General features: G+C 49.6%; 1 protein-coding gene across 4 annotated transcripts in view; it reads left to right on the top strand.

The window, feature by feature from the left end:
• The window catches only part of dlg3 (discs, large homolog 3 (Drosophila)), a 28,064-nt gene extending 2,981 nt beyond the window's left edge, over positions 1-25,083 (top strand). The window contains exons 2-21 of one of the 4 annotated variants that reach the window (XM_072717334.1): positions 5,339-5,392; positions 5,655-5,705; positions 6,347-6,471; positions 6,567-6,736; positions 6,853-6,989; positions 7,379-7,525; positions 7,652-7,800; positions 10,845-11,001; positions 11,561-11,663; positions 15,656-15,770; positions 19,982-20,158; positions 20,310-20,385; positions 22,426-22,471; positions 22,881-22,922; positions 23,082-23,132; positions 23,216-23,317; positions 23,402-23,574; positions 23,760-23,869; positions 24,114-24,205; positions 24,335-25,083. In XM_072717334.1, coding sequence (XP_072573435.1) covers positions 5,339-5,392; positions 5,655-5,705; positions 6,347-6,471; positions 6,567-6,736; positions 6,853-6,989; positions 7,379-7,525; positions 7,652-7,800; positions 10,845-11,001; positions 11,561-11,663; positions 15,656-15,770; positions 19,982-20,158; positions 20,310-20,385; positions 22,426-22,471; positions 22,881-22,922; positions 23,082-23,132; positions 23,216-23,317; positions 23,402-23,574; positions 23,760-23,869; positions 24,114-24,205; positions 24,335-24,441 — 2,184 coding nt within the window. In that variant the 3' untranslated portion in view covers positions 24,442-25,083. Of the gene's footprint in view, positions 1-5,338; positions 5,393-5,654; positions 5,706-6,346; positions 6,472-6,566; positions 6,737-6,852; positions 6,990-7,378; positions 7,526-7,651; positions 7,801-9,894; positions 10,384-10,844; positions 11,002-11,560; positions 11,664-12,187; positions 12,646-15,655; positions 15,771-19,981; positions 20,159-20,309; positions 20,386-21,331; positions 21,432-22,425; positions 22,472-22,880; positions 22,923-23,081; positions 23,133-23,215; positions 23,318-23,401; positions 23,575-23,759; positions 23,870-24,113; positions 24,206-24,334 lie in introns of those variants that run through there. The other 3 variants (XM_072717333.1, XM_072717335.1, XM_072717336.1) reach the window with 3 other exon arrangements.
• The last annotated feature ends 933 nt before the right edge of the window (positions 25,084-26,016 follow it).

The following is a 26,016-nucleotide window of genomic DNA, read 5'->3' as shown; positions in this document are numbered from 1 at the left end:
GCGGTTCAAATCCCAGGGTCAGTAGAGTAATTTTACCGTTGGGCCCTCAAGCAAGACCCTTAACCCCCAATCGCTCTGGGGACTGGCTGATTATGCTTCCTGTCACTCTACATTAAATAAAGAAAAATAGTGGTTGACAGGGTGTGTGTGAACATCTCCACCTAATATGTCTCAGGCTGGCTCTAGTGATCACCTGGTTCTCCATCACTGGCATGGTGAAGGGTGGAGGTCTTGGTATAGCGCACATGACTAAAAATGGTGAGATGTAAAAGAGGGAGATAAGAATACAAGGGGCACCATCGGCGGGATTCCGAAACCGAGGGCCACGGAGACCCAGGGGAACCTGCTGCCTTCAGGGCCCAATCTGTGAGAGTCCTCCATCCAGCTCTGAGGCTCAGTTCTGTGGCCAGGATCACTGTGAAATATTCATGGCCCTTTATGTTATTTATTAACTTGGAAGATATTGAACATTTTCCAAAAGCTTCTCCTGGTCTCTTCACCCCATTTCCAGTTTTTTGTGTCCACCGTGGGCAACGTAAAACACTGTGCTTGTATGAGTCGGGTTTGGCATGAAGCGGGCCCTCTGAAGGTGTATGGGGGAGATGTACTGGCTTAGATCAGCACTGGAATGGCCCTGGATCAGACCAGGAGCAGCCCTGACATTATGTATTGGGGTGGGCTGCTTAATAGGTCAGGAGTCTGTGCCAGTGATCAGACAGTTGCTGGTCCAAAACCCTGGGACAGCAGACTGATGCTGCTGTTGAGCCCTTGAATATGGTGATTAAGCCCCAGCTCCAGGGGTGTTGCATGCTGGCTGACTCAGGTATCGCTCTAACCTGTGTGTGTCTCAACGGAGAGCATGATTGGATATCTGAAAAGAAGCATTCAAATGTACCTGTACTCATACTTGTATAAATGGCATCTCATTTCATTATAAAACTTCAGAGTTTAATATAAGCAGACTGTGTCTCCTGCCAGCTGTTTCATAAGGGTGTCCGCTTGCATAACGTGGTGATGTGTCCGTTGGCTAGCAGGGTATGGCAGTCAGCAACAGATCAGAGTCATTCACACTGCTTGTTGTATACCTCAGCCCAGCTCTCAGGATTTTAAGGGCCGTCAACAAGCAGCACTTCTGTTCTGGGTCTGCTGGATTCTCAGGTTCATGAAAATTCAGGATTTAGTTTCTACCCCGGTGGCGTGTTTGCACTCTGTCTTCCTACGCGTTGAGTCCGTGTGGCGTGCTGTCATGTCACTGCGCAGCCTGTGATTACAGCAGCCCTTACTCTCATCTTAGTGGATGCAAAACGGGTGAAGAAAACCGTAAATGAGTGTTGAAAAGCCCCCCTGCTAGATTTTAATCGCCGTTCCGGCCAGTTGCGGGTGGTGTGCAGGTCAGTGGGATGGATGCTGTGCCTGTGCTCAATCCCAGAGTTCACAGAATGATTTTACTGTTGGACCCTTGAGCGTGGTCTTATTGCCCAGTCGCCCCAGGGGCCATCTGACCCTGCATTCTCTCAAAAAGAAAAAAAGTCACTTTAGATAAAAGCATCTGCTAAATAAATTAATTTAAACTTTCTCCTGCAGTGTGAATCAAATTTCTGCTTGGGCCTGGAATGTAGTGGTGATCACATGATGAGGAAGCCACCAATAGTAGAGGAGAGAGCCCTCAGTACAGGGACACACAACAGCATAATATATTCACTGAGGGGGAGGTGCGTGGTGGGAACCCAGGGCAGTGGAGCAGGTCTGAAAAGCGGGTCAGTCTGTGAGCAGCGCAGTGCGAGGGGGCTGGAGCGCGAGTCCGTACCGTCACCGTGACACATCCGGTGGCCAGACGGGCTGGCGCGCAGTGGCGTCTCTCTGGACATGCTGTCTGTACAGTGACTGATGATTACAGCACTGACTCATGCTCTCTCATCTGAGCAATTGCTCGCTTGTTATGGGGGTCGTGTGCAGACAAAAACACATAGGAACAGAATCCATCCCCATCCCTACCAGGCTCCTCTGAGGACCACCTGGCGCTGTCCTACAATGCACTGCACCAGACTAGACTGACCGCTTAGTACAGCATTATGCTACAGATTGCGTGTGTGACACAGAATCCACGGTCCAGCAGTCGGTCCATTTCATTTATCCAAAATATCGATTCAGATTCTGCGTACAGATTTGTCACGTTACAATTAAAAACAAAGTTCAGAGAGTGACTCAGCTTACAGGAAAACAGCGAAAAGGACTTTGCGTCGAAACTGGAGCATGTATATTTGAACAGGGCAGCAGTGTTTGGTTAAAAAAAAAAAACGGAAAAAAAAGATTGTAAAACAATGGCATCTGAAGGGGTTAGGGGTAGGTGTAGGGTTAGGTGTAGGGTTAGGTGTAGGGATAGTGTCAGGGCTGATCGGTGCACAATGTGCCTCTTTGATGTTGTGTAACAGTGCGTTTCTGCGGCTCTTATTCCTGCTGAATAACACACACGCTGAACTCAAAATGAACTCAGGATGAGCCCTCAGCTGGACTTGACCCAGAATTCCCAGTATGTCCCTGAGACACCAGCATGTGACCTCAGGTACACACACACACACACATGCACGCACACACACGTTCTGCCCCAAAGGGCCAGTAAATCGGTGCAGCGTGAGTCGCCCTGTTTAGCTGCACCATGCTGATGGCTTTGATCTGTGGTTTTATACTGACCTACAGAGACAGAGCGTGCAGTGTAGGTAGCCCCCCCCCCCACATCAACAGACCCCACCCCCACCTGCTGTATAGCTCCAGATCTGACTGTCCGCAGTATGAGATAGTGAGTCTGCTCATTGCTCAGTGGTTGGCTTGCACCTTCGACTGCTTTCCGCACTTCTTAACACCTAATGCTTAGGTTATGCTTTCGTGCTGCTAATTCCTTTGTGGTGAATTTTTAAAACCGCTGTCTCTCCACTTTTCCTTACAGGACCTGGACTGTGACGTCCACTAAACTTCCTTCTTTTATTTTTGGCTTCTGTTTACTTATTATCTTGTTGAGTGAATTAGAAATAATTGGAAAACTGAAGCTAAAAAGAGTATATTTTATGTCCTTGTTTACTCAGTGTATTCCCCACTGCCACCCCCCCCCCCCCCCCACCCCACCCCACACTAATGACATCAGAGCAGTGTGTTGAATCTAGGAGAGTAACACAAACCTGCTTTTTGCTCACTAACCCGAACCCTTCACGGAGACTGTGCTGCATCATCGCTTCCTAATTTAAAGTCAGTAAATTCCTTGAATGATGATGGTCAAATTTCATTCAATCATTTCAATGATTGTAAAAAAGTTGAGTCATGGAGCTGAATGGCTCATAAATGCTGAAGGAGGGTGCACCCCCCACCCCCATGGTCCCGTGCCCCCTTCCCAGGCCTCTTACCCCACACCCAGCCCTCGTGCAGCTTCTGCAGCTGAAGCCCAGCATGCTGCATTGCTGCAGTCGCAGCCTGTAGCGGCTGCTGTCCTGTTCAGCTGATCATCAGGCATTGCAGGCAGGTTGCATCAACCCAGCGAAGCCCCCACACTCAGTGCGCTCTCCTGCCTACAGACTCTACATCAGGCCCTGCTTCTTTTCCCACCCAGAAGCAGCAAAGCCTACAGAGCTCATGGATCAGGATTCGGCACTATCACAGTGCGCTGGCCGCCTAATGACAGCGGATGTGATGGGATCTGTGGGAGGGGTATGTGGGCAGGGAATTGTGGGATGGGCTTTGTGGGATGGGCTTTGTGGGAGGAGCTTGTGGGCAGGGAATTGTGGGATGGGCTTTGTAGGAGGAGCTCATTGGATAAGCTTTGTTGGTGGAGCTTGTGGAATGGGATTTCTGGGAGGAGCTTGTGGCCAGGGAATTGTGGGATGGGCTTTGTGGGAGGAGCTCATTGGATAAGCCTTGTTGGTGGAACTTATGGGATGGGCTTTGTGGGAGGAGCTTATTGGATAAGCTTTGTTGGTGGAACTTATGGGTTGGCTTTGTGGGAGGAGCTTGTGGGTAGGGAATTGTGGGATGGGCTTTGTGGGAGGAGCTCATTGGAGCTTTGCTGGTGGAGATGGGATTTGTATGTTGGATAGGCTTTGTGAGTGGTGCTTTTTGGATGGGCTTTATGGGAGGAGCTTGTAACTTTCTGGGTTTAAGGGATGGCTTTCAGTAACCAGAGTAGTTTAGGAGGGCCAGGGAATCTGGCTACAACACAGAGGGCAGATTGTGCTGGAAAACCCTGAGGTGATATAAAAGTTTAAAACAAATCCTTCTCTGCTCGGCCTGGCAGTAAACAAATCAACATACGGATAAACATGCACATGAATGTATTCATCAGCTGCTGAGTAGCAGCAAAGTGTTGTTCCTCTGTTCTCCCCACTGCAATGTGCTGCCACCTTCAGCTCCTTGCAGATTTTCTAGGCTGAGGTGGAGGCGTGTTGCTGTGTCGCTAGCAGGGCAGCATGGAGAAGCCCTCCTGGAGGCATTTCTCTGTCTCCTGCACGGCTGGGCCAGGACTCGCTGGGAGTGCTGGATTAACAGATCCCCTCCAGGGTCGGAGCAGACCTGGCCCTTCTACCCTCAGCGATCTGTCTTGACCACACACATTGTGAATCACAACATTTTGTGACCTTCCCAAGTTTCACGTGGATCTTCTCGAAGTGTGTTTTTCGGGGGTTTGGAGTAAATACCCAGTGCAGACCACATCTTTCCATGCTACGCCCGTTCCCATCTACCTACACCAATGACGCAAATGTGTCATTTACATCACTGCTACAGAATGACACGAGGCTCACTTCCCAGATCGTGCTCGGTCATATGACTCCTATGGGTTTGTGCCAAGGTTCTGCCTGGATGGGGCGGTAGGACCCAGTGCTGTGCAGCCGCCAGAGCGGCATAGGGGAACCAGCTGTCAGACCCTGGTACAGGCCTTTAGGGCTGGCTGTGTGTTTGCTCTATGCCCCTGCCTCGCTCTGTATGAGAATGTTCCAGAAACACATGCTCTGGGAATGCAGCTGGATGCTTGAACTGTGAATGGGAGAGCCTCACTGTACTTCCTGTGAGCCATAGCACCACCATCTGTCCCCTCTACTGGGCCTGTCTGTTCCTCCCCTTTCAGGGAGAGACACTGAGAGCAGGGGGGAAATTATACAGCACAGTATGGCCCCCAGCCGGGGACCTGGGGCGGGATATCAGGGAGGAGATGATGTTTATGCTTTATGCTGTATAGCATAGCGGTGCTGGCTATGTGCGAGCTGGTGCGCATCATACCATCTGGCTCCTGCTGCCTCCGTTCGACACTCACTGCCACCCCCCCCCCTCCCCATGTGTGTGTTCTTCCTCCCTGCAGGCCAACCCACCCCCTGTGATGGTGAATGCAGACTCCCTGGATGCTGGTCCTTATGTAAGTACCTGCTCACACTCCTAACTCCCACGGGGGGGGGGGGCTGTAGAAGGCCTGGTCACTGAGGAAATGAGGGGCCTGCTGGAAATGTAAAGGAAACATCGTTATAATGTCCCCATGACATTTCTGAGGAGTGTCCAAACCCACAATCCTGCATCTGACTGGTTCTGTAAGATAAGGTATAATAAGGGAAGAGATGATTTATTGATCCCAGAGAAACACTGTTGTTGGTACTAACAGGAATGCATGTTTTCCGCTGCAGGTAAACGGGAGTGATGGGATGTACAAATATGAAGAGATCATCTTAGAGAGGGTGAGCATTGTTACTCTGAAGATCATTGCTGCAATAGTCTGGTATGTCTGCAGACCAGCATTGAGTTTGACTGAGCTGAAACACTGTCCACTAGATGGCGCCTTTTGCCCAAAATAAATACAGTGATGGAAGGACGATGCTTCTCAAGTCTTTTATGAGCCTGGTGTGTAGGACGGCATTTGTCAGATGTTCAGTCCCGCATTACTGAGTGCTGAGAAATAAAGTCTGACTGACGTCCGAGTCGCATCAGCCACGATCACAGAGCAAGGGCAGCCCCAGCCAGGCAGGAAGAAAGGAATGGAGACAGATGGAAAAAGAGGAAAAGGGAAGGAAGAGGATGGGTACAGAAAAGAGGATGTGAAAGGGTAATGGGGGAGAGAAGGAGAGATATCAGGGAGAAGGAAGGAGGGAGGAGAGACAGGAGAGAGAAGGAAGAGAATGAATAGGTGGGGCAAAGGCAGCAGATAGAAGGAAGACAAAAGGAAAGAGGGAGGAGAGAAGGAAGGAGGAGGGAGCATACAGCAGAGTAAAGGAAGGAGGGAGGAGAGACAAGAGAGGGAAGCAAGAGAAGAAGGGTGAGAGGAGAGAGGTACTGCACGCATGCTGCAGCCCAGCTGTGATGTCTGATTACCTGAACACAGGGAAACTCCGGGCTGGGCTTCAGCATCGCCGGAGGGCTGGACAACCCGCATATCCCCGAGGATCCCGGCATCTTCATCACCAAGATCATCCCAGGAGGGGCGGCTGCCATCGACGGCCGGCTGGGGTCAGTCACCTTGAGCGTGACCCCTAATCACTGCTGACTGCGAGGACTTTGCGTTTCCTTGTAATCAATATGCCCCCCCCCCCCCCTCCCAACAGGGTGAATGACTGCGTACTGCGGGTCAATGACGTCGACGTTTCCGAGGTGGTGCACAGCCAGGCAGTGGAGGCGCTCAAGGAGGCGGGGCCAGTGGTGCGGCTGCTGGTGCGAAGGAGACACACCCCCCCTGGGACTGTGCTGGAAGTGAATCTGCTGAAAGGGCCCAAGGGTGAGACACACACACACACACACACACTCATGTACATATATACACACAAACACATACACATGCACACACATACACGCACACCCTCTGTCTCACAGACACACCTTCCTTTCCCTCAGGTCTGGGCTTCAGTATTGCTGGGGGAATTGGCAACCAACACATCCCCGGAGACAACAGCATCTACATCACAAAAATCATCGAGGGTGGGGCTGCGCAAAAGGATGGGAGGCTACAGACGGGGGACCGCCTCCTGGCTGTAAGAGAGAGCAACTGCATTCAGCACTCCCTGAACATACTGAACACACGAGCACACTGAACACACTGACAGAATGACACTAAACACACTCGAGACACAGTGACCAACCAAACACACTCATCACACTGAAAAGACTGATATACTGACACTGAACACATTAATAAGACACACAGACACAGTGACATACCAAACACACTGAGCACAGTGAAGAGACTGACACATTAAATGACACTGTCATTCTTGTTCAGTGACACATTGCTGCCTGTCACACACTCCTGGTCTTGTTTGTGTGTACAGTTCACTGCGTCGGGAGCATTACACATGGGGACACACCGGCGTGTCTGTGTGTGTGTGTGTGTGTGTGTGTGTGTGTGTGTGTGTCTTTGCAGGTGAATAACATCGTGCTACAGGATATCCGCCACGAGGAGGCTGTGGCCGCACTGAAGAACACCTCCGACATGGTTTACCTCAAGGTGTCCAAACCCGGCCCCGTGCACCTCAACGACATGTATGCCCCCCCGGACTACTCCAGCAGTATGTACCTTCTGCTGCATCCCCCATCTCCACTTATTCACTTCTTTCCCCCACAAACTCGATGTCACCACCCTAGTGGCTACTCTGGGTATCTCTACTTTTATTCTCCTTCTCTTCCCTCTACTGGTCTCACACTTCCTACAGCCTTCCCAGGAAGGACAGAAAACCACGTAGGCCACAATTCCGGTGTGGCTTACATGAGCGAGCCCCCCCAGAACACTCCCCCACGCTACTCGCCCTTACCCCGACACATGATGGTGGATGATGATTTCACCAGGTGAGTGATGGACAGCAGGGAAGAAATTCTTGCCTTTCATGATGCACTGCAAACCCATTGTAAGATTTTCCATCTGCTGAATTGTTTGACTGACAACAGGTCAGGTTGCATATTCTGCTCTATGGCACCAGAGGGCAACAGAGAGCAATAAAGCAGCTCGTATTCTGTCCGTGAACACTGGCCCGTCACCAGACTCTGAGGTGTATACAGAGTGGATATCGGCCTGTTCCCAGACTCTCAGGTGTATACAGAGTGGATATCGGCCTGTTCCCAGACTCTCAGGTGTATACAGAGTAGATATTGGCCTGTTCCCAGACTCTCAGGTGTATACAGAGTGGATATCGGCCTGTTCCCAGACTCTCAGGTGTATACAGAGTAGATATTGGCCTGTTCCCAGACTCTCAGGTGTATACAGAGTGGATATAGGCCTGTTCCCAGACTCTCAGGTGTATACAGAGTGGATATTGGCCTATTCCCAGACTCTCGGGTGTATACAGAGTAGATATTGGCCTGTTCCCAGACTCTCGGGTATATACAGAGTAGATATTGGCCTGTTCCCAGACTCTCAGGTGTATACAGAGTGGATATTGGCCTATTCCCAGACTCTCAGGTGTATACAGAGTAGATATTGGCCTGTTCCCAGACTCTCAGGTGTATACAGAGTAGATATTGGCCTGTTCCCAGACTCTCAGGTGTATACAGAGTGGACGTCGGCCTGTATACAGAGTAGATATTGGCCTGTTCCCAGACTCTCAGGTGTATACAGAGTGGACGTCGGCCTGTATACAGAGTAGATATTGGCCTGTTCCCAGACTCTCAGGTGTATACAGAGTAGATATTGGCCTGTTCCCAGACTCTCAGGTGTATATAGAGTAGATATTGGCCTGTTCCCAGACTCTCAGGTGTATACAGAGTGGACGTCGGCCTGTATACAGAGTGGATATTGGCCTGTTCCCAGACTCTCAGGTGTATACAGAGTAGATATTGGCCTGTTCCCAGACTCTCAGGTGTATACAGAGTGGATATTGGCCTGTTCCCAGACTCTCAGGTGTATACAGAGTAGATATTGGCCTGTTCCCAGACTCTCAGGTGTATACAGAGTAGATATTGGCCTGTTCCCAGACTCTCAGGTGTATACAGAGTAGATATTGGCCTGTTCCCAGACTCTCAGGTGTATACAGAGTGGACGTCGGCCTGTATACAGAGTGGATATTGGCCTATTCCCAGTCTCTGAGCTGTATATACAAACAGGGCTTGGTACTGCTCTGAGAGTCACAGTACTCAACAGCTGCCCCTGTCCACACACATCCCTAAATGGCTTCCCAGCCAGGGCCAGATGCACACACTGACAAAAAGGCTCAGGAGTTATGACCCTTCTGTGACCCGTCAGAATGAAGCCACCTTTGCACACAATGTGCACGACATACCCTGAAACGGTGGCATACTCTCAAAGCTGGTGTAGGTAGGAATGGCAGAGCAGGCAGGGTGACGGCAATCAAACCGTTAACAGCTCATTGCAGCCGATTTATTCTTAGCTCCTCTGACACGCTTAAAATATCTCTGGCAGCTGCCCCACCCCCCCCCCTTCCTTTGTGAAAAAGCACATCTCATGGCAACGACAGGAAATCCACAAGAACATGTGAGGAAAAACCCCTGTGTGATGTGCAGAGCAGAAGAGACATGGAAAGTCGCGGTTCCAGCCGCAAAAGCGAAGCGTCCTCATCCAAAGAGCATCTCTGCGAGTCAGTGCTGTTCCAAAGCCTACTTACCACATTAGCACACGGGAACTAGGACTGTGTGGGGGAAGAGGAGAAGAAGAGGAGGATGTTGGCCAGTAATTACAAACAGAGAGAGAGAACATGAGAGAACTGGAGTGGCAGAATGAGAGGGGGAGAACCAGAGGAACTGAGAGAGACAGAGAGAGTCAGACACAGAACAGTCGAGAATCATTCCACAGCCTGGGGTGTGCTTGCATTCCTAGAGAAGATGAACTGAGGTGGGACGTCCCATGACCAAGTGGGACAGCTTGTTTTCTCCCCGTGAAAGACACACATAACATTCCTGCTGAAGTGCTACAGCTCATTCTCGTTATCACACAGATGTCAGGGGTGATGTCTCCTTGCTTGCTTGCTTGTTGCTGCCAGACGGCCGAACTCTTACAGGATGGAAATCTGTAGCTTCACTTGGGACGTCAAACTACTGGCAGGTTCCTCTGACAGTTGTGTGTGAGAGAAACCAGAAAAGTGATTTGTACATGGCCAGGGGGAGGAGCCGGGGGCGGGCCCTGACTCACACTGGGGAAACTGCTCTTTGGTGGAGGATTCTGTCCGCCCCTTGGTGACATGGGGAATCACCATGAACACCTAGACACAGCAGTGATTGTACCAGTGTGTCAAACGGCGCCAAGAGCAAGACAAGACCAGACTGGGGGCCATCGACCAGCACCTCCGATTCCCCAGGAGCAAACACCCCAGCAAGAGCTGCCATGTTCACCGTGAACATTGCATCAGCCACGCCACACCTGCAGAACCCGGCAGAACACCCCGGAAAGAAGCAACTCCCTGTCCCAGAACAAGGCCCCAGGTGACTGGGGTGCAAGGGGGCCACGTCCTGATCAGCACTTTGGGTTGGACAGAGTGGTACCATGTCTATGTGTGGATCTTTGTCACTATCAGGGTGACCCCCAGGGACAGAGGTGACACCGATGGTGACATAGACTTTTCCTAATAGAAGGGTTGGGGCGGTTGGGGTTCTGTGAGGGGGGGTGTGCATTTGTAGAGCCTGTGTGTCTGTGTGTGTGCTCAGGCTTCCATGTGTCCGTATCTGATGACTTTTTGATGGTATCTCGCTGTGGTTATTACTTGCTGTTGAGTCTTGCCATTGGTTTAGCGTGAAGCTAACAGGAGCCACATGCAGGTTTGCCCACGTGCCAAAACCAGGAAATACAGAGCCCTTTAATGCTGATCTGTGCATGAGCATCCTAGCGGCCTCTGTGCTAGCTCTCTCCAGACCTTTCTCCCCTAATTCTCACCTCACTCCACCAGGGAGGCACGGAAGGTGGTGCTGCACAAAGGCTCCACGGGGTTGGGCTTCAACATCGTGGGCGGCGAGGATGGCGAGGGCATCTTTGTGTCTTTCATCCTGGCGGGTGGGCCAGCCGACCTGAGCGGAGAGCTGAGGAGGGGTGATCGCATCCTCTCGGTGAGATCTACTCTTCCTGTAGGACAGGTTGTCAAGGAAGACAAACAGAGTACATTTACTCTGTGTGTGTGTGCGTGTGTGTGTGTGTGTGTGTGTGTGTGTGTGTGTGTGTGTGTGTGCCTGCCTGCCTGTAGCTTCTCTTGCCTCCTACCTTGATGTAATGTAGATTCCGGGTTCCCAACCGTACAATGACCACAGACCGGTTTACATTGTGCAAAAAAAAAAATCACAGATTAGTAAAACTTAAGACTAATTTAAGAAATGTAATAAGTTTAACCGTATCCATTTCTTTCACATGCAATCGTGATGCGCGATCGTTAGCGGTCACAAAATGTGCGTGGCTTGCAACAATATATCATTTATTCTTGGAAATTAACTAACCCCGCGCAAACCCTCTAGTATCCCGCAATACGGTGGAATATCGGGAACCCCTAAGAGAGATGATTCCTAATGTTCTTCCAGCTGAAATGAACTTAAAAAGCTCAAAGCTGCTTTGGACTTCAGTTCTGGCAAGGGCGGGGGTTCCGGCAGGTGCGCTGACGTATCCTCCTTGTCACAGGTGAACGGCGTGAATCTCCGCAAAGCCACCCATGAGCAGGCGGCGGCGGCGCTGAAGAGGGCGGGACAGACGGTCACCATCATCGCCCAGTTCAGGCCAGAAGGTACAGACCACTCGGTCTCCTCAAACGCAAGATAACAGGAACGGCATCCAGGGATATTTTCGTGCTGCTTTCTCGCTCATTCATATGGGCGGGTCGTACTGTCAGGATTGGTGTTACTCTCCAGTGCTGTGCAGAGACTTTCTGAGGGACAGGTGAAGGTTCCCGGATGAAGGTTGAACTGATCAGATCCCAGATGCACAACCAGCGCATTTCCATTTAAATATCTGACAAGGTCCCCAGTAGCTTCATGTTTAAACTGTAAGATCACTTTCTGCCTGGTCTTCCAATCTAGTTGATGACCACTTCTGGGGTCTCATAGCTGGAAGTTTGTTTCGGCTTTAGGCACAATAAAAACGAAGCACAGCCCAAAGCAGAAACATAACCGACTCAAGCAGTGCTGCGGAGTGTATTTTAAATACAATAAATGCACTAGCGATCCGCAGATTATATGGTTGCCGCCCGCTGGAATAATACCGGGTACCCGGTGTGTAGGTGCAGGGTGTTGGCTGGCGCTCCGCAGAAGGGCGTTAGCCGCTCCTAGCCCTTTAAGGCAGGTAGGAAGCGTATCGGCGGCTCAGTTTCCCGCAGCGCCCCAGAGGAAGCCCTGCTCCGCAAACGAGGACATGCTCTGCCGAGGCTGATTGGCTTCGTGCTCGGACTCACCCCCAGGAGGATCTGCCCACCACGGCGAGCGATTGCTGGAAGCCGGGGACCTACACAGTCTGCGAGAAATAGGCTCCGTGCGAGCCGCGCGTGGGGGATGGAGCGCCCCGGGTGTAGCTAGAGCATGGGAGAAGTGCCGAGCGCAGGGAACCGTACGAGCAGCCAGTAGGCTTGGGGAGGGAGCGGTTTTGGACAGCACCGAAGCAGCGTCCGAGAGCCGGAGCAGCCGCTGCTAGCATGTTGGCTGGAGGTGGCCGCGGAGCCGTGACTCCTGTCCGGCCGGGTAGAGGAGTGAACAGGAGCGCCGCCGCGCCTCTCGGTAAGCGATCCGTGCCAGTGCTGGAGCCGGCTAGGTGACCGTGACCGGCCGTCGATCAGGAGCAGCTCGTCTGCTCCCATTCCGAAGCTGCGCTTATACTTAAAAAGTGAACTGATTTCCTACTGTCGATCTAAACTTGTGTGGTTAGGGTTAGGTTTAGAGTGTTAAAATGAGAGTATGAGTTATAGTTAAGATTTAGGAGTTAGACTTATGGTGTTAGGGTGAGGTTTATGGTGTTAGGGTTCAGGTTACGGTGTTTAAGGTTTGATTTAGGCTTAGGTTTATGGTTAATTTGTTTGGGTTAGGGTTTTAGGGTTTTCAGCTGGTGTCCTTCAGCATCTAGCTGTCCTGTAATACTCAGGGCCCCTGCTGAAGACTTGGCCTATTTAAGAAGAGGCGTCATCACACACACACACACACACACACACACAAAACGCCATGGCTGAAAGCAGAACAATGTGTGTGCCATCCCAGGGAGATCAATGGAAGCACTGCTTCGTGGAATTACCTTAAATATTTATTAGATGATGTCATACTACATTCAGGAATTCCGCCATCACCCTTGGTAGCAGTGGTAAATACCCTGAGCTTTCAAATCTTTCGAAACATGTTAATGGTTGTTTCAGCACTGAGGATGGCAGAATCAGTTTGGGGGTTTGGTGTTTGCTGCAGTTGCCCCCGTCATGGTCCCAGTAGATCACTGCGGTCAGTGTCAAGTGTAACCCAAAACTGGCAAGGCTGGGCACTCCCAGCAGCGAAGAAGTTTACCATCGAAAGCACGAGTCTTAGCCGAGCAGTGGGAGTAGCCAGCTGTTTGTGTGGATCGTGGTGTCAACGTCGAGCAGATGCGAGTTTCTGTTGAGACGTCTCTTCTTTACTATGACAGGAATGTGGCAGCGTAGGTTCTGTTACGGCATGTCTTCCTGTATAGCACGCAGACTCGGGCCCGGCCCTGCCCTCTACGGTGTGGACCTGCCCCCAGGAGCAGCTATTCCGGAGAGCATTTGGCGGTGTGGGCTGGGGTGGCATTGAGATTCAGGGGGGGGTGGGGTGGGGGGGGTTCTCGCTTTCCAAGCCTCGTTTCGATGTCAGTTGAGCGGCTTCTGCGCGGTTTGCAGATATACTTTTCATTTCTCTCTTCTCTTTTTCCTTGCCTTCTTAACAATTCCTTTCGATGTTCTTGATTATCAGACCCTTTCCCATTTTTCCTAGGCAATAAACATTTTATAGAAATAGGCTTTAGGGCCAAACTTCCAGAGGCCAGATCTGGACAGGCCGTCTGGCATGCTGGGCCTTTTCCCAGTGGGCTGATGGCTTTGTGGACCACCACAATTTTTCATAGGGGACTCCCAGCCCCCCCCCCCCATGAATTGGCAAAATTCACAATGGTACATAGGTGCGTGGGCCAGTCTGGACAAAAGTCCAGAGCCAAATTTTAATCTCAGTCCAGCCCTGCCAAAGGCCACCCAAGTCTGGCTACAGGTGTAAAATGTGCCTCTTTTACATCACCTATATGCAGGAGTTGGTCAGGATTATGGGATGGCGGTCAGGTTTCTGCTGTTGGTGCACCATTGGGACCAAGGCGGCTTTCTGTCTCTCTTCTGGGATGCTGGTGACGCTATAGGACTATAGCACCGCATCCAGACCGAAACGCTCTGGGGCTGCAGAGGAGGCCTCATTTTCAGTCTCCCCTTCTCAGCAGCTGCACAGAAATGTCTCCTTTGCTTGCCAGGAGAATTTGCACGTGCATGTCTGTCGGATTGGTCACCAGCTTGCCTCTCCCCGACGAGTCACCATGCTTTGATGGTGACAGGTTCCTTGTCCATCCCTGTCGTCCGCAGTGACTGTGACAGTACTGTGATGTTCTGGCCCAGCCGGTCTTACAGAGGGACAGATATAGCCATCTGAAGAGGTTGGGTTGGGCATGGACTCCTCTAACATCCCTGCCGCTTGGGTTATTTTACGGCTGTGCCACACGGCACTGGAACCCCCCAAACACATAAACACTATCACCTGTTTGTTTTCCCACATCGCAACAGGCCTCGGCAACCAGTGTCTCCCCAGTTACCAGCAGCGCGGGGCTGTTGCCTGGCCTTTTTTATCGCCGTGTCACTGGGCGGCTGATTTGGCTTCGTTCCATGTGTAGCTGCATGGATGCTCCTCACAGTCCCTCTCTGTGGTAACTTGACTCGAGTCATGTGAGGTGTAGTGCCCAGGGTGGAGGTGAGGTCCCACATGGAGACAGTGATGCTCTGATCAGTTTGTTTCTGACCTGGATCCTGGTCACGGTCCACTCCAGCGCCCTCATCGGTCCACTCCAGGGCTTTCCTCTCGCCGTCCTTCTGCTTGCCCCGGGCATTATGATATATGACGTCAGGTCGTGGTTGCAGCTGCAGCTCGCTCGCAGTACCTCTCTGTTAGGAAGCCTCTGTGTCCATCATTAGCAGACCATCGGTCCCTTTGACTTACTGCCAAGAGCTCTAGGAACTGCGCGCGGAACAACCTGTTGGAAATGTCAGTTAAGATAGACGTCAGTTTAATGTGCGTAATTTTTCATGATGATGCCGGCAGTGAAACTTGCCAGGTGTGCTGGTGCAGATTAGAGGAATGATGTTTTTTTATTCTGTGTAAATGAAAGATCAATCTGTGTGCCAGATAAACATCTCAGGCCAGTACTTTGAAGACCTTTTCAAAATGGTCCATGGACCAAAAAATTCCTTGTCCTCCTCTACAGAGAATGGCTGATCATCTCCATTATTTGGTACTAACCTTCAATATTGATTAAGTATAAATATGGACCAGCAATATCAACCAAGACTGACACATTGGGCCCATGCTGATATCGTGATTTTTATTGAAAATTGCCCAATACCAGTGTTAACCAATATATTGTGTATCTCTAGGATGATACCCTGGGGTGAATTTGAATTGAACCTGCATATGGCTCCACCCCCTCCAGGGAGAGCCTGGGGTTCTGGGTAGTGGCTTACGGGATGTTTCTTTCTGGCAGAATACAGCCGCTTTGAGTCCAAGATCCAGGACCTACGGGAGCAGATGATGAACAGCAGCATGAGCTCAGGGTCAGGCTCCCTGCGGACCAGCGAGAAGCGCTCCCTCTACGTCAGGTATGACCCCTGGACACTCACACACCCAGGTGTCTGTCGGTCTCTGTGGGGCACCCTTAGACCCTTATGGGTGTCTGTTGGACTATGTCCCTTACGGGTGTCTGTCTGTCTACATTTCCATTGGATGTTTGTCTGATGAGCTTACAGGTGGACTTTAACACTTCTGCAATGTTTTGGAGAAGAACGAGGCTCTTGTGTAAGCTCCTGACTTTCTGTGAGTATGTAGGTACTTTTAGGAGTACATGCACAGATAAAATGGTCTCCGGAGTGGTGAAGTTAAATACAGAGAGCAGTTAGTGGATTTTTAACTGAACTCAAAGCAAACACGGGTGAATGTAGGTCATAGCGTTGTAAATGTAGGCCTTCCTCTGGGTGATGTCACATGATGAGTCACTGGGCGCCCATGCCATGACCAAAGTTAATGGAAAACTTTTTTAGACAGAGTCTGGCCCACACACACATGTATATTATGGAATTACAAAGTATATGATGTAATGTCGGTAAGTAGGAGCAGAATATATAGAGCTAAAGGAGGTGTTCAGTCACTTTTGATTTAAAATGGGCTTTAGGTTCTTAAAGAACTCCACATATTTGTGCAAATCCTAAATGTGGGAGATCAGTTTGAAGAGCAGGCATTTGAGTATGATGGACAGCATCCCTGAGGAGGTGGGGCATTCAGGGGCAGCGTCCTTGAGGAGCTGGGGCATTCAGGGGCAGCGTCCCTGAGGAGCTGGGGCATACAGGTGCAGGGTCCCTGAGGAGGTGGGGCATTCAGGGGCAGCGTCCCTGAGGAGGTGGGGCATACAGGGGCAGCGTCCCTGAGGAGCTGGGGCATACAGGTGCAGGGTCCCTGAGGAGCTGGGGCATTCAGGGGCAGCGTCCCTGAGGAGGTGGGGCACACAGGGGCAGGGTCCCTGAGGAGGTGGGGCATTCAGGGGCAGCGTCCCTGAGGAGGTGGGGCATTCAGGGGCAACGTCCCTGAGGAGGTGGGGCATTCAGTGGAAGCGTCCCTGAGGAGGTGGGGCATTCAGGTGCAGCGTCCCTGAGGAGGTGGGAGTGGAATATGAGGCTGTGTGTTTGGGAATTTCAGGTATTCACAAAACAGCCTGCACCTGGAGGAAGGCGGTACTCTCCTCCGCCAATCCTCTTACTCGCTAGCTACCTGGCGCTGTTCTCACCGGATATCCTCGTCCTTGCGTGTGAGCCGCCCAGAAAACCAGCAGGACGGGTTTACGGTGTTGTACAATGATGGCCCTGTGTTTTGGTCACCAGCCTTCAGGGCAGGGTTTTCCAGACCCTGGGACGGAATACTTTGGGATTAAGCTTAATCCCTACGTTTTGTGAGGGGTTGATGTGTGTCATCCCTTTGGTGCCGAGCAGTGTCCTACCTATGAGAGTTAAACCATTTGGCTGTCACAAACGTAGTCTCCTGTGTCGCACTATGCGGGGCTCTGTTCAACTACAACCGCATCTGTGACATCTGACTGACAGTCACGCGCTTCTTTGTCAGGTTGTACAGGGCTCTGTTTGACTATGACCACACCCGTAGCAGCTGACTAACAGTCATTCACGTGGTTTTCTGTGTCTGGATGTTCAGGGCCCAGTTTGGCCATGACCACATCCGTACCAGCTGAATGACAGTCAGAAACGCAGTTTCCTGTGTCCAGCTGTGCAGGGCCCAGTTCGGCTACAACCACACTCGTAATGTCTGATTGACAGTCACAAATGTAGTTTCCTATGTCTGGCTGTGCAGGGCCCAGTTTGACTACAGCCACACTCGTAATGGCTGACTGACGGTCACAAACATGGTCTCCTGTGTCTGGCTGTGCAGGGCCCTGTTCGACTACAGCCACACACGTAATGGCTGACTGACGGTCACAAACGTGGTCTCCTGTGTCTGGCTGTGCAGGGCCCTGTTCGACTACAGCCACACACGTAATGGCTGACTGACGGTCACAAACGTGGTCTCCTGTGTCTGGCTCTGCAGGGCCCTGTTCGACTACAGCCACACACGTAATGGCTGACTGACGGTCACAAACGTGGTCTCCTGTGTCTGGCTGTGCAGGGCCCTGTTCGACTACAGCCACATACGTAATTGCTGATTGACGGTCACAAACGTGGTCTCCTGTGTCTGGCTGTGCAGGGCCCTGTTCGACTACAGCCACACTTGTAATGGCTGATTGACAGTCACAAACGTGGTCTCCTGTGTCTGGCTGTGCAGGGCCCTGTTCAACTACAGCCACACTTGTAATGGCTGACTGATGGTCCCAAACGTGGTCTCCTGTGTCTGGCTGTGCAGGGCCCTGTTCGACTACAGCCACACACGTAATGGCTGACTGACGGTCACAAACGTGGTCTCCTGTGTCTGGCTGTGCAGGGCCCTGTTCGACTACAGCCACACACGTAATGGCTGACTGACGGTCACAAACGTGGTCTCCTGTAGGGCTGCAACAACTAATCGATTTAATCGATTAAAATCGATTATTAAAATAGTTGCCAACTAATTTAATAATCAATTAGTTGGGTCTACGTTGTTATACACATAAGTACAGTGGCGACCTCCTAATTTGGGAGCAGTAAGCTAACCAAAGCCGCGGTGGCAGTAAAGTACCATTAAGCTGGATGCCGACCGCCATAAAAGAAAAAAGTAAATGCACATAAACGCCATTTACGCACCTTTTAAATTTACAAAACAGCTTTTACTCACCTTTTTTAAGATCACTAATGTTAATGATATAGTTACCCACCGTTTTTACTGCTGTGCATATATATAGTTTACCCACCTTAAATTTCTTGTTACCACTACACCACTGCTTCATTTCTTCACGATAGAAGTTTATAGTAATATCAAATGTTGTAGTACTCAAGACCAGTTTTTGAAGGTCTCGATCTTGTCTTTCAATCAGCCGTATTTGTACTCGTTCTTGTCATGGACTCGGGATTTTATTTCGAGACCATAACTCTGAGAATATTCTTATTAATGAGCCGTTTACTGTCGAATTGAATAACTAATAACTGCAACCAATGGCGTTACTGCCGGCCGCGTTACCCGCCCCGTCCCTTCACACACGCACATGTGTTTAAATGAACGCAGGGGAAGTTGTGGTTGTCAACACAATCAGCTATTATGGGGCTAGAAATGCGGCTACATATACCACAACGTGTTTACCCTACCATTCTATTAGGTGGGCGCCCTAAGTTAATTTTATTTAATTTCATTTTCTATATAGCTCCAGATCGCAACAGAAGTCATTTAAGGCTACCTTTCCGATAGAACAGGTTTATATCTTGTCCTTTTATTAAACAAACTAAATAGCCTTATGTTATTTATCTTATTTACAGTTCATCACTGTAGTATGCTGAAACAACCGGACACGTTTTAAAACAAAATTTGCCGCCTGCCGTTCACGGGTTTTTCGTCACCAATCGTCTTATTTGCGTTGCTCAGTAATTTTTAGCGTAAGATGCGGAAAAGGCTTTTTCTTCGCAATAAATGTTTACTTTATTTGTCCGTAATAAATGCAGACAGACTCGCTGGCGTGCTCTCTCCCCCTGTCATATATGTGTATCAACATTAAATAACATTAGACAATTATTTAATAATATTCTTAGTAGCAGCAGTGGTAGTCTGTGTTTTTACATTAAAAAACTGGAGTACTGAATACATTATCTAAAGCACCATGCTGTTTGCACTTTATAAAACAAGATTTTGTGTATTTCATTACGTTGATTCAGCTGCTACAAATTATTAATTTTTTTTGTTTACTCTTAATGTAGCATACATTTGTTTTTTATGTGAGTTGCTGGAAACAACTTTTGTACAAAGACAGACTGGGTTATTAAAAATTGCTGGAAATCAAATTGTTTTTTGCCCCCCCATCCGATTAATCGATTAATCGAAAAAGTAATCGACAGATTAATCGATTACCAAAATAATCGTTAGTTGCAGCCCTAGTCTCCTGTGTCTGGCTGTGCAGGGCCCTGTTCGACTACAGCCACACACGTAATGGCTGACTGACGGTCACAAACGTGGTCTCCTGTGTCTGGCTGTGCAGGGCCCTGTTCGACTACAGCCACACACGTAATGGCTGACTGACGGTCACAAACGTGGTCTCCTGTGTCTGGCTGTGCAGGGCCCTGTTCGACTACAGCCACATACGTAATGGCTGACTGACGGTCACAAACGTGGTCTCCTGTGTCTGGCTGTGCAGGGCCCTGTTCGACTATGACCGCACCCGTGACAGCTGCCTGCCCAGCCAGGGCCTGAGCTTCTGCTACGGGGACATCTTGCACGTGGTCAATGCCTCCGACGACGAGTGGTGGCAGGCGAGGCTGATCACGCCCCACGGGGAGAGCGAGCAGATCGGGGTCATCCCCAGCAAGAAGAGGTACTGCTATTTTTTTTTTCCATGGTACAGTGTCGACTCGATGAGACAATTCAGAAATCAGTACAGGAGAGCGGAGAGTCGCCCGCGTGTAGCTGGTGGGGCGGAGGAGGTCCCTGCAGCTGCCCAACTAACCCATCGCCTCTGCCAACAGGGTGGAGAAGAAGGAGCGTGCACGGTTAAAAACTGTCAAGTTCCACGCTAGGACGGGTATGATCGAGTGTGGCAGGGTGAGTGTCCGGCTGCACCCGCCACCCAGCCACTTGTGGTTCTGACTGTGGGGGAAGGGTGGCAGTCAGAATAAGACGGCTTCTTTCCTGGAAAACTTATGGCAATTACTCTGCTCAGGTGTCAAATGTCATGCTGTCATGCTGTGACCAATTCCCAGTGGCGCATCCTGTCCAGATAAACAGTAAAACCAGCAGAGTGTATGAAGGCACAAATCAACATTTATTTTGTCGTTTTGTGTGACTGGTTCATTTTAATTTCGAAATTGTTTTCTTTCCTCTATCCGTTCCTTACATGTCCAGATGTTACCTTACAGATGTACACAGATGGTTATATACTGTGATACAGAAGCACATGCACCGCTGGTTGTGTGTTTTACACCCCGCTTGTGTGTCCTGCACCTCACACCCTGGCTGCTTCACAGCACCCCCATCCCCCGTCATCGCCATGTCACTGTGAGCCATCCAAAATGCAATGACACAGAATCGTGCTGTGCTGCTGGCATCTCGTGTTGGGCGGGGCGTCCCTGTGGCCCCTCACCCCCGCATCCATCCCTCACCATCTGCATTGCCCCCACTGAGTCAGTAACCCCAGGCCCCCAGAGCCTCTCCAGACTGCTTTAGCGGCTGATTCACACCTGTGAGTGCGGTATTTTTTGTCCCATTGTTGACTTCATGGAGGCAACGAAGAGCTGCTTAGGTCAGAACTGACGCAACCCCATCACTTTCAACTGGAGTTAACACCTCCCCCGAAACACTCCTCCCTTATAAAAACACTGGGGGAAATGTAAGCTATGTGGAATCCAGTGATCTGGAATGCATCCTTTTGGATGGGAATGTCCCCTGGTTAGTTACCCTCCCATTCTCATTGTTTCATCATTTGTCGTGCATCTCATTAAGGCTCATTTATGTTTGTCTTTCGTTCTGTCCATCTCTCTGCTCCCTGCAGTCAGTCAAACTAAAGCGTAAAAAGACATTCATCCTCTCGCACAAGTTCCCGTTTTACAAGAGCAAGGAGAACATTTTGGAGGAGTATGTGCAGCCTGACCGTGAGTACCCATGAGTACCCAAGGGGACAGGGCGACGCCCACTCTCCTCAGCACTTTCCTCCCTCCCCTCTCGGCTGTGGGTGCTGTTGGCCCTGGGGTCACTCACGTGGGGGTGGGGCTTTGCTGAGAATGTGTCAGGAGGAGAACCAGCCTTATGATGCTGTGTTCCTTTACTTCTTCAAATTGGTTTTATTTGTCTTATGGTATTAAATGAATTTGCATATTTCAATGGCAACCAAAAAGAACACAATGGGGAGCCACATGGTTTACATTCTGCTTCAGCCTTAATGAAGCTTTAATGAAGATATTAGGACCACCCCAGAGTTCCTGGCATAATTCTTTAGCTTCCTGAAAAGTGGTGGAAAAACCTTCCGACACCATGTAGAGCAATATCATAAGCCGTTATTACACTCTGTGGGTGTGTCCAAATTCAGGGGCTGCACCCTTCTAAGGCTGCATTCAAAGACCAAATGCACCACAGAGGCGCGACAAGGCTGTGCCATTTGGAAGGCTCCTTCAAATGCAGCCTAGAAACACGTCCTCCTTGTGCCGAATCGCAACATCTCCCAACATATCCCAAGACTCCTCTCACAGAGCTAAAATGGGTGTGCCTGGCTAGGCGATAGGAGGGGCGCTTCATAACTCCAGGGTAAGGGTGGGAACATAAAGTAATGGCCAGACTGTCCCGTTTGACAACGCTTTCCGTTCGACCTTTGAAGAACGCAGCCTACAAAGGTTATGCCTTCCTAGACCGTGTCCTTCGAAGGAAGCAGCCCCTGAATTCAGACACAGCTAGTCTTTATTGTTGTGTCTCCCACAAAAGAAGGGAAGTCCTGCCCCTATGCCAAGGCCTCCCATTGGCCACTGGGCTGACTGGCTAGAAGGTGCTGGTCCTCTCCCTGCTGTCTGTCTGTCTGGCTCTTGCTAACTTCTCTCCCCCCTGTCTACTCTCTTGTCTCCGTTTCCACCTTCTCTTCTTGGAATGTCTTCTCAGGACTTCCCAGGGTTAAGCGATGACTTTTATGGATCAAAGAGTATGAGTAAGTGTGTGGGGGGGCTTTTTTGCAATTTTTGCAACCTCAATCCTCGCCTGAGAGGTCACTGTAATTTTAAAGAGTAAAAGCTGAAAATCTTGAACCAGACATATTGTTGGTCCCTCCAGATTCAGTTCTGCAGGGCTCATAAATGAAGTTGGTTCTGTAACTCTAGTCTAGTCTGATCATACAGGATAGGTAAACCAGGATGGCTCTAAGGCTTTTGCACCCCTTCTTAAGATTCCCAACTGTTGGCCATGACATAAAGGCACCCCAGGCATGAGGCTTGTCTCCAAAATATCTGAGGGACTTTTGCCTTGAAGGTTCCACATAGAGTTTTAACTATTAACTGAAAACCCCTGCGAAAATAAGTCAGTATGTGGGTGATTTTTGAGATGTTTTTCTTCTTCCCTAGAATGTTTGACATCTAACACGAGTGACAGCGAAAGCAGCTCAAGTAAGTAGGCCCTGTTCCATGAGATCTTCCGTGAAATCCACACCACACATCGCTGAAGTCACTGTCCATGCTGTTTTAAAGCCTCACTTTTGTTGAATGCACATGTGTATTTTAGGCTCAGCCAGCCCAGCCCTTCTCAGCTCTCTCTTGTCATTTCAGAGGGCCAGGAAGACACCATTTTGTCCTATGAACTAGTGATCCGACAGGAGAGTAAGTGAGTTAAATGCTGACTATTTTTCATGATTGCTTCAGAATAAGGTTTTTAACATGTTTTTTCTTTAAACTCTATTTAGTTCATTACACAAGGCCTGTCATCATCTTGGGGCCGATGAAGGACAGGCTGAATGATGACCTCATCTCAGAGTTCCCTCACAAGTTTGCCTCTTGTGTCCCACGTGAGTGACCCAGTGCTCTGTCATGACGGCTTGGTGGGCCTGGTTTCCTTGGGTTGGTCTTCGGCTCACTGTGTCATTTGGCAGACACCACACGGCCCAGGCGGGAGACCGAGATGGACGGTCAGGACTACCACTTTGTGGCATCACGGGAGCAAATGGAGAGGGACATCCAGGACAACAAGTTCATTGAAGCTGGCCAGTTCAATGAGAACCTGTATGGCACCAGCGTGATGTCTGTGCGAGCAGTAGCACAACAGGTACGCGACACCTAAAGGATCAAAGGCTTTGCCCCGGGGTTTCTCAAACATCACGTCACCCAGCCTTACGTACAGAGTTCCTTGGAAAACAACATAGTACATGTAAAACTTCTGTGTCCCAGCCCATGATCGGGAAGCCCCAGTTCTTAAATTGACGTTGCTCTGCCTTTGTCGTCCTGTTACAGGGTCAACATTGCATCCTCGACGTGTCTGGGAATGCCATAAAGCGGCTGCAGCAAGCTCAACTCTACCCAATAGCCGTCTTCATCAAGCCAAAGTCTGTTGAGGCCCTCATGTGAGTCTCGCATGCTGTGCTAAGCAGGCAACAGCTGAGCATAAAACATGCTGCTATCTAAACCACATTAAATCTGTCTTTGGGCTCAAATAATGAACATGTTACCTTGAACAAATTCATTTATATTTGATCATCTGTTCAGAGTCCTGCCCTAGTTAGTTTTTACAGGTATGAATTTTTACCTGGCTAATTACTGATCTGTCTAGTTCTGTAATGAATGCTCTATTGTGTTGTTCTTCTCCAGGGAGATGAATAAGAGACAGACATATGAACAGGCCAACAAAGTCTTTGAGAAGGCAAACAAGTTGGAGCAGGAGTTCAGCGAATACTTCACAGGTAAGAAGCACTCACCAAACTCACACAGTCTCCCACTACTTGACATGAGGCTGGCTCTACCTTATTGCTGAGGGGGCTGAGCTTGCTGGATGGTTACACTAACCCCCCACCACCACCTTCCTTACACAGTAATTCTACAGGGCGACTCAATGGAGGAACTTTACAGCAAAGTGAAGAAGGTCATCGAGGACCATTCTGGTCCCTACATCTGGATCCCTTCCTCAGAGAGGTTTTGAGCCCCCCAGTCCTCTGGTCCCAGGAGCCTCTCTTATCTCTACAGACCTACATGTGCTGTAGGGTTTTCTACCACTTCACGTCTGACGCCACGACTGCAAATGTGTGTAACTCCTGCATGAGTTTTAGAGAAATCCCCTCAAATCTGGAAGTAACATTCCAGGCTCATTTTATTCGTGGACATGGAAGCAAAAGGAAAGGTACGTGGCAGAAGATGGACAGTGAGTCTGAATGTATGAAAATGTGTACGAAGTGGGGTCTGTAGATGCTGCTGTCAGATTGGGGATGAAGACGGAATAGTTTTTTTTAAGTGTATAAACACTGGTGTTAAAACACAAGAGTAGAAGGTTGACAGGCATTTTGTTTTAGTCCTACATTGTTAACAGCATATGAACTGACCCCCCCCCCCCCCCAACCACAACCCCCTATGATGCTCAGACTATTCTGCTCATGCTTTGTTTTTCTAATTTTATGATGTAATTACAAACTGCTTACATTTTAAATGGCTGCATCAGGACCTCTTCAGAAAATGGGGAATCTGGATAAAATGGCATAACAATGGCAAATTGTTTATATTCTTGAAACTTCCACACGATTGGTAAAAATGTACGATTTTAGTACATATTAAAATGTTTTACACATGATCAGGTTTGACTACACGGTGGACTTGTTGAATCTGATTTTCTTTGTGTGTGTTTACTTTCTGCTGGGAATCAGGGAGTTTACAGGTGAGTGTGGACTCTCTGTAAAATGCCAAATTGCCCTGCATAATTAGCTAAACACAGTTTAGAAGGGCAATCATTAAATGTGATTGTGCCTGCAGTTAGGCAGTGGGGTAGTAATTTCCTGTTCCCCCTTGCTTTCACACCCATTGTTACTTTAAAGAGAGAGCTTCTCTTCATACTTCTGGTTTTCCTGTGGTAAAGGGAGGGTGTGTTACCATTGATAACAGCAGTCTTTAGGAGTACTAGACGCTTTCTCGTGCTCCATGAGGGATTCACTGCACTCAGGAACTGTAACTTGGGCCCCAGCCACTGGAGGACCCCACTGTAAAAGTGAGGAGTTTTATGAAGGGCCACACTTTGGCAGAGGCTAGTGAAACACAGACTGATGTCAGGCTGGACAGAAGTATCACTACTATTGGGAGTGTAAGGATGCTTTTTAAAATGTTTATCAGAGCTGTCCTCCCATGCAACATGGCTGCCTGGGCCTCCTTAATGTCCTCCACCAAACCAGCCATTATACGCGACACACTGTTTCAGATCTGCGAATGTAAATGACCCCGAATGTCTCGCTCCCAGTGCATTATGCAGGGGCTCAGACTTTATATTATTTATTTATTTAACGTTGTGTAAGTCGGCTTTGAATTATTCCAGGGCTAATTTCTGCGCAAATGATGGACAGTTTTAGCCAATCACGGCAGGGCTGTGAGTGCCTCTTTAGGCAACCTGTGTAGATATGGACTCATTGTAGGAATCATGAAGTCATCACTATAATTCAGGCACCAGCCTGCCTCGGAGGGTGCAGGTAACTAAATATTCAAGGCGACAAGTCCTCAAACACAGCTGGCACTGTTT

Source organism: Paramormyrops kingsleyae, chromosome 10, assembly GCF_048594095.1.
Source record: "Paramormyrops kingsleyae isolate MSU_618 chromosome 10, PKINGS_0.4, whole genome shotgun sequence".
Taxonomy (NCBI): domain Eukaryota; kingdom Metazoa; phylum Chordata; class Actinopteri; order Osteoglossiformes; family Mormyridae; genus Paramormyrops; species Paramormyrops kingsleyae.
The sequence above is the reverse complement of the archived record's forward strand: the minus strand, read 5'-3'. Positions and strand labels throughout refer to the sequence as shown.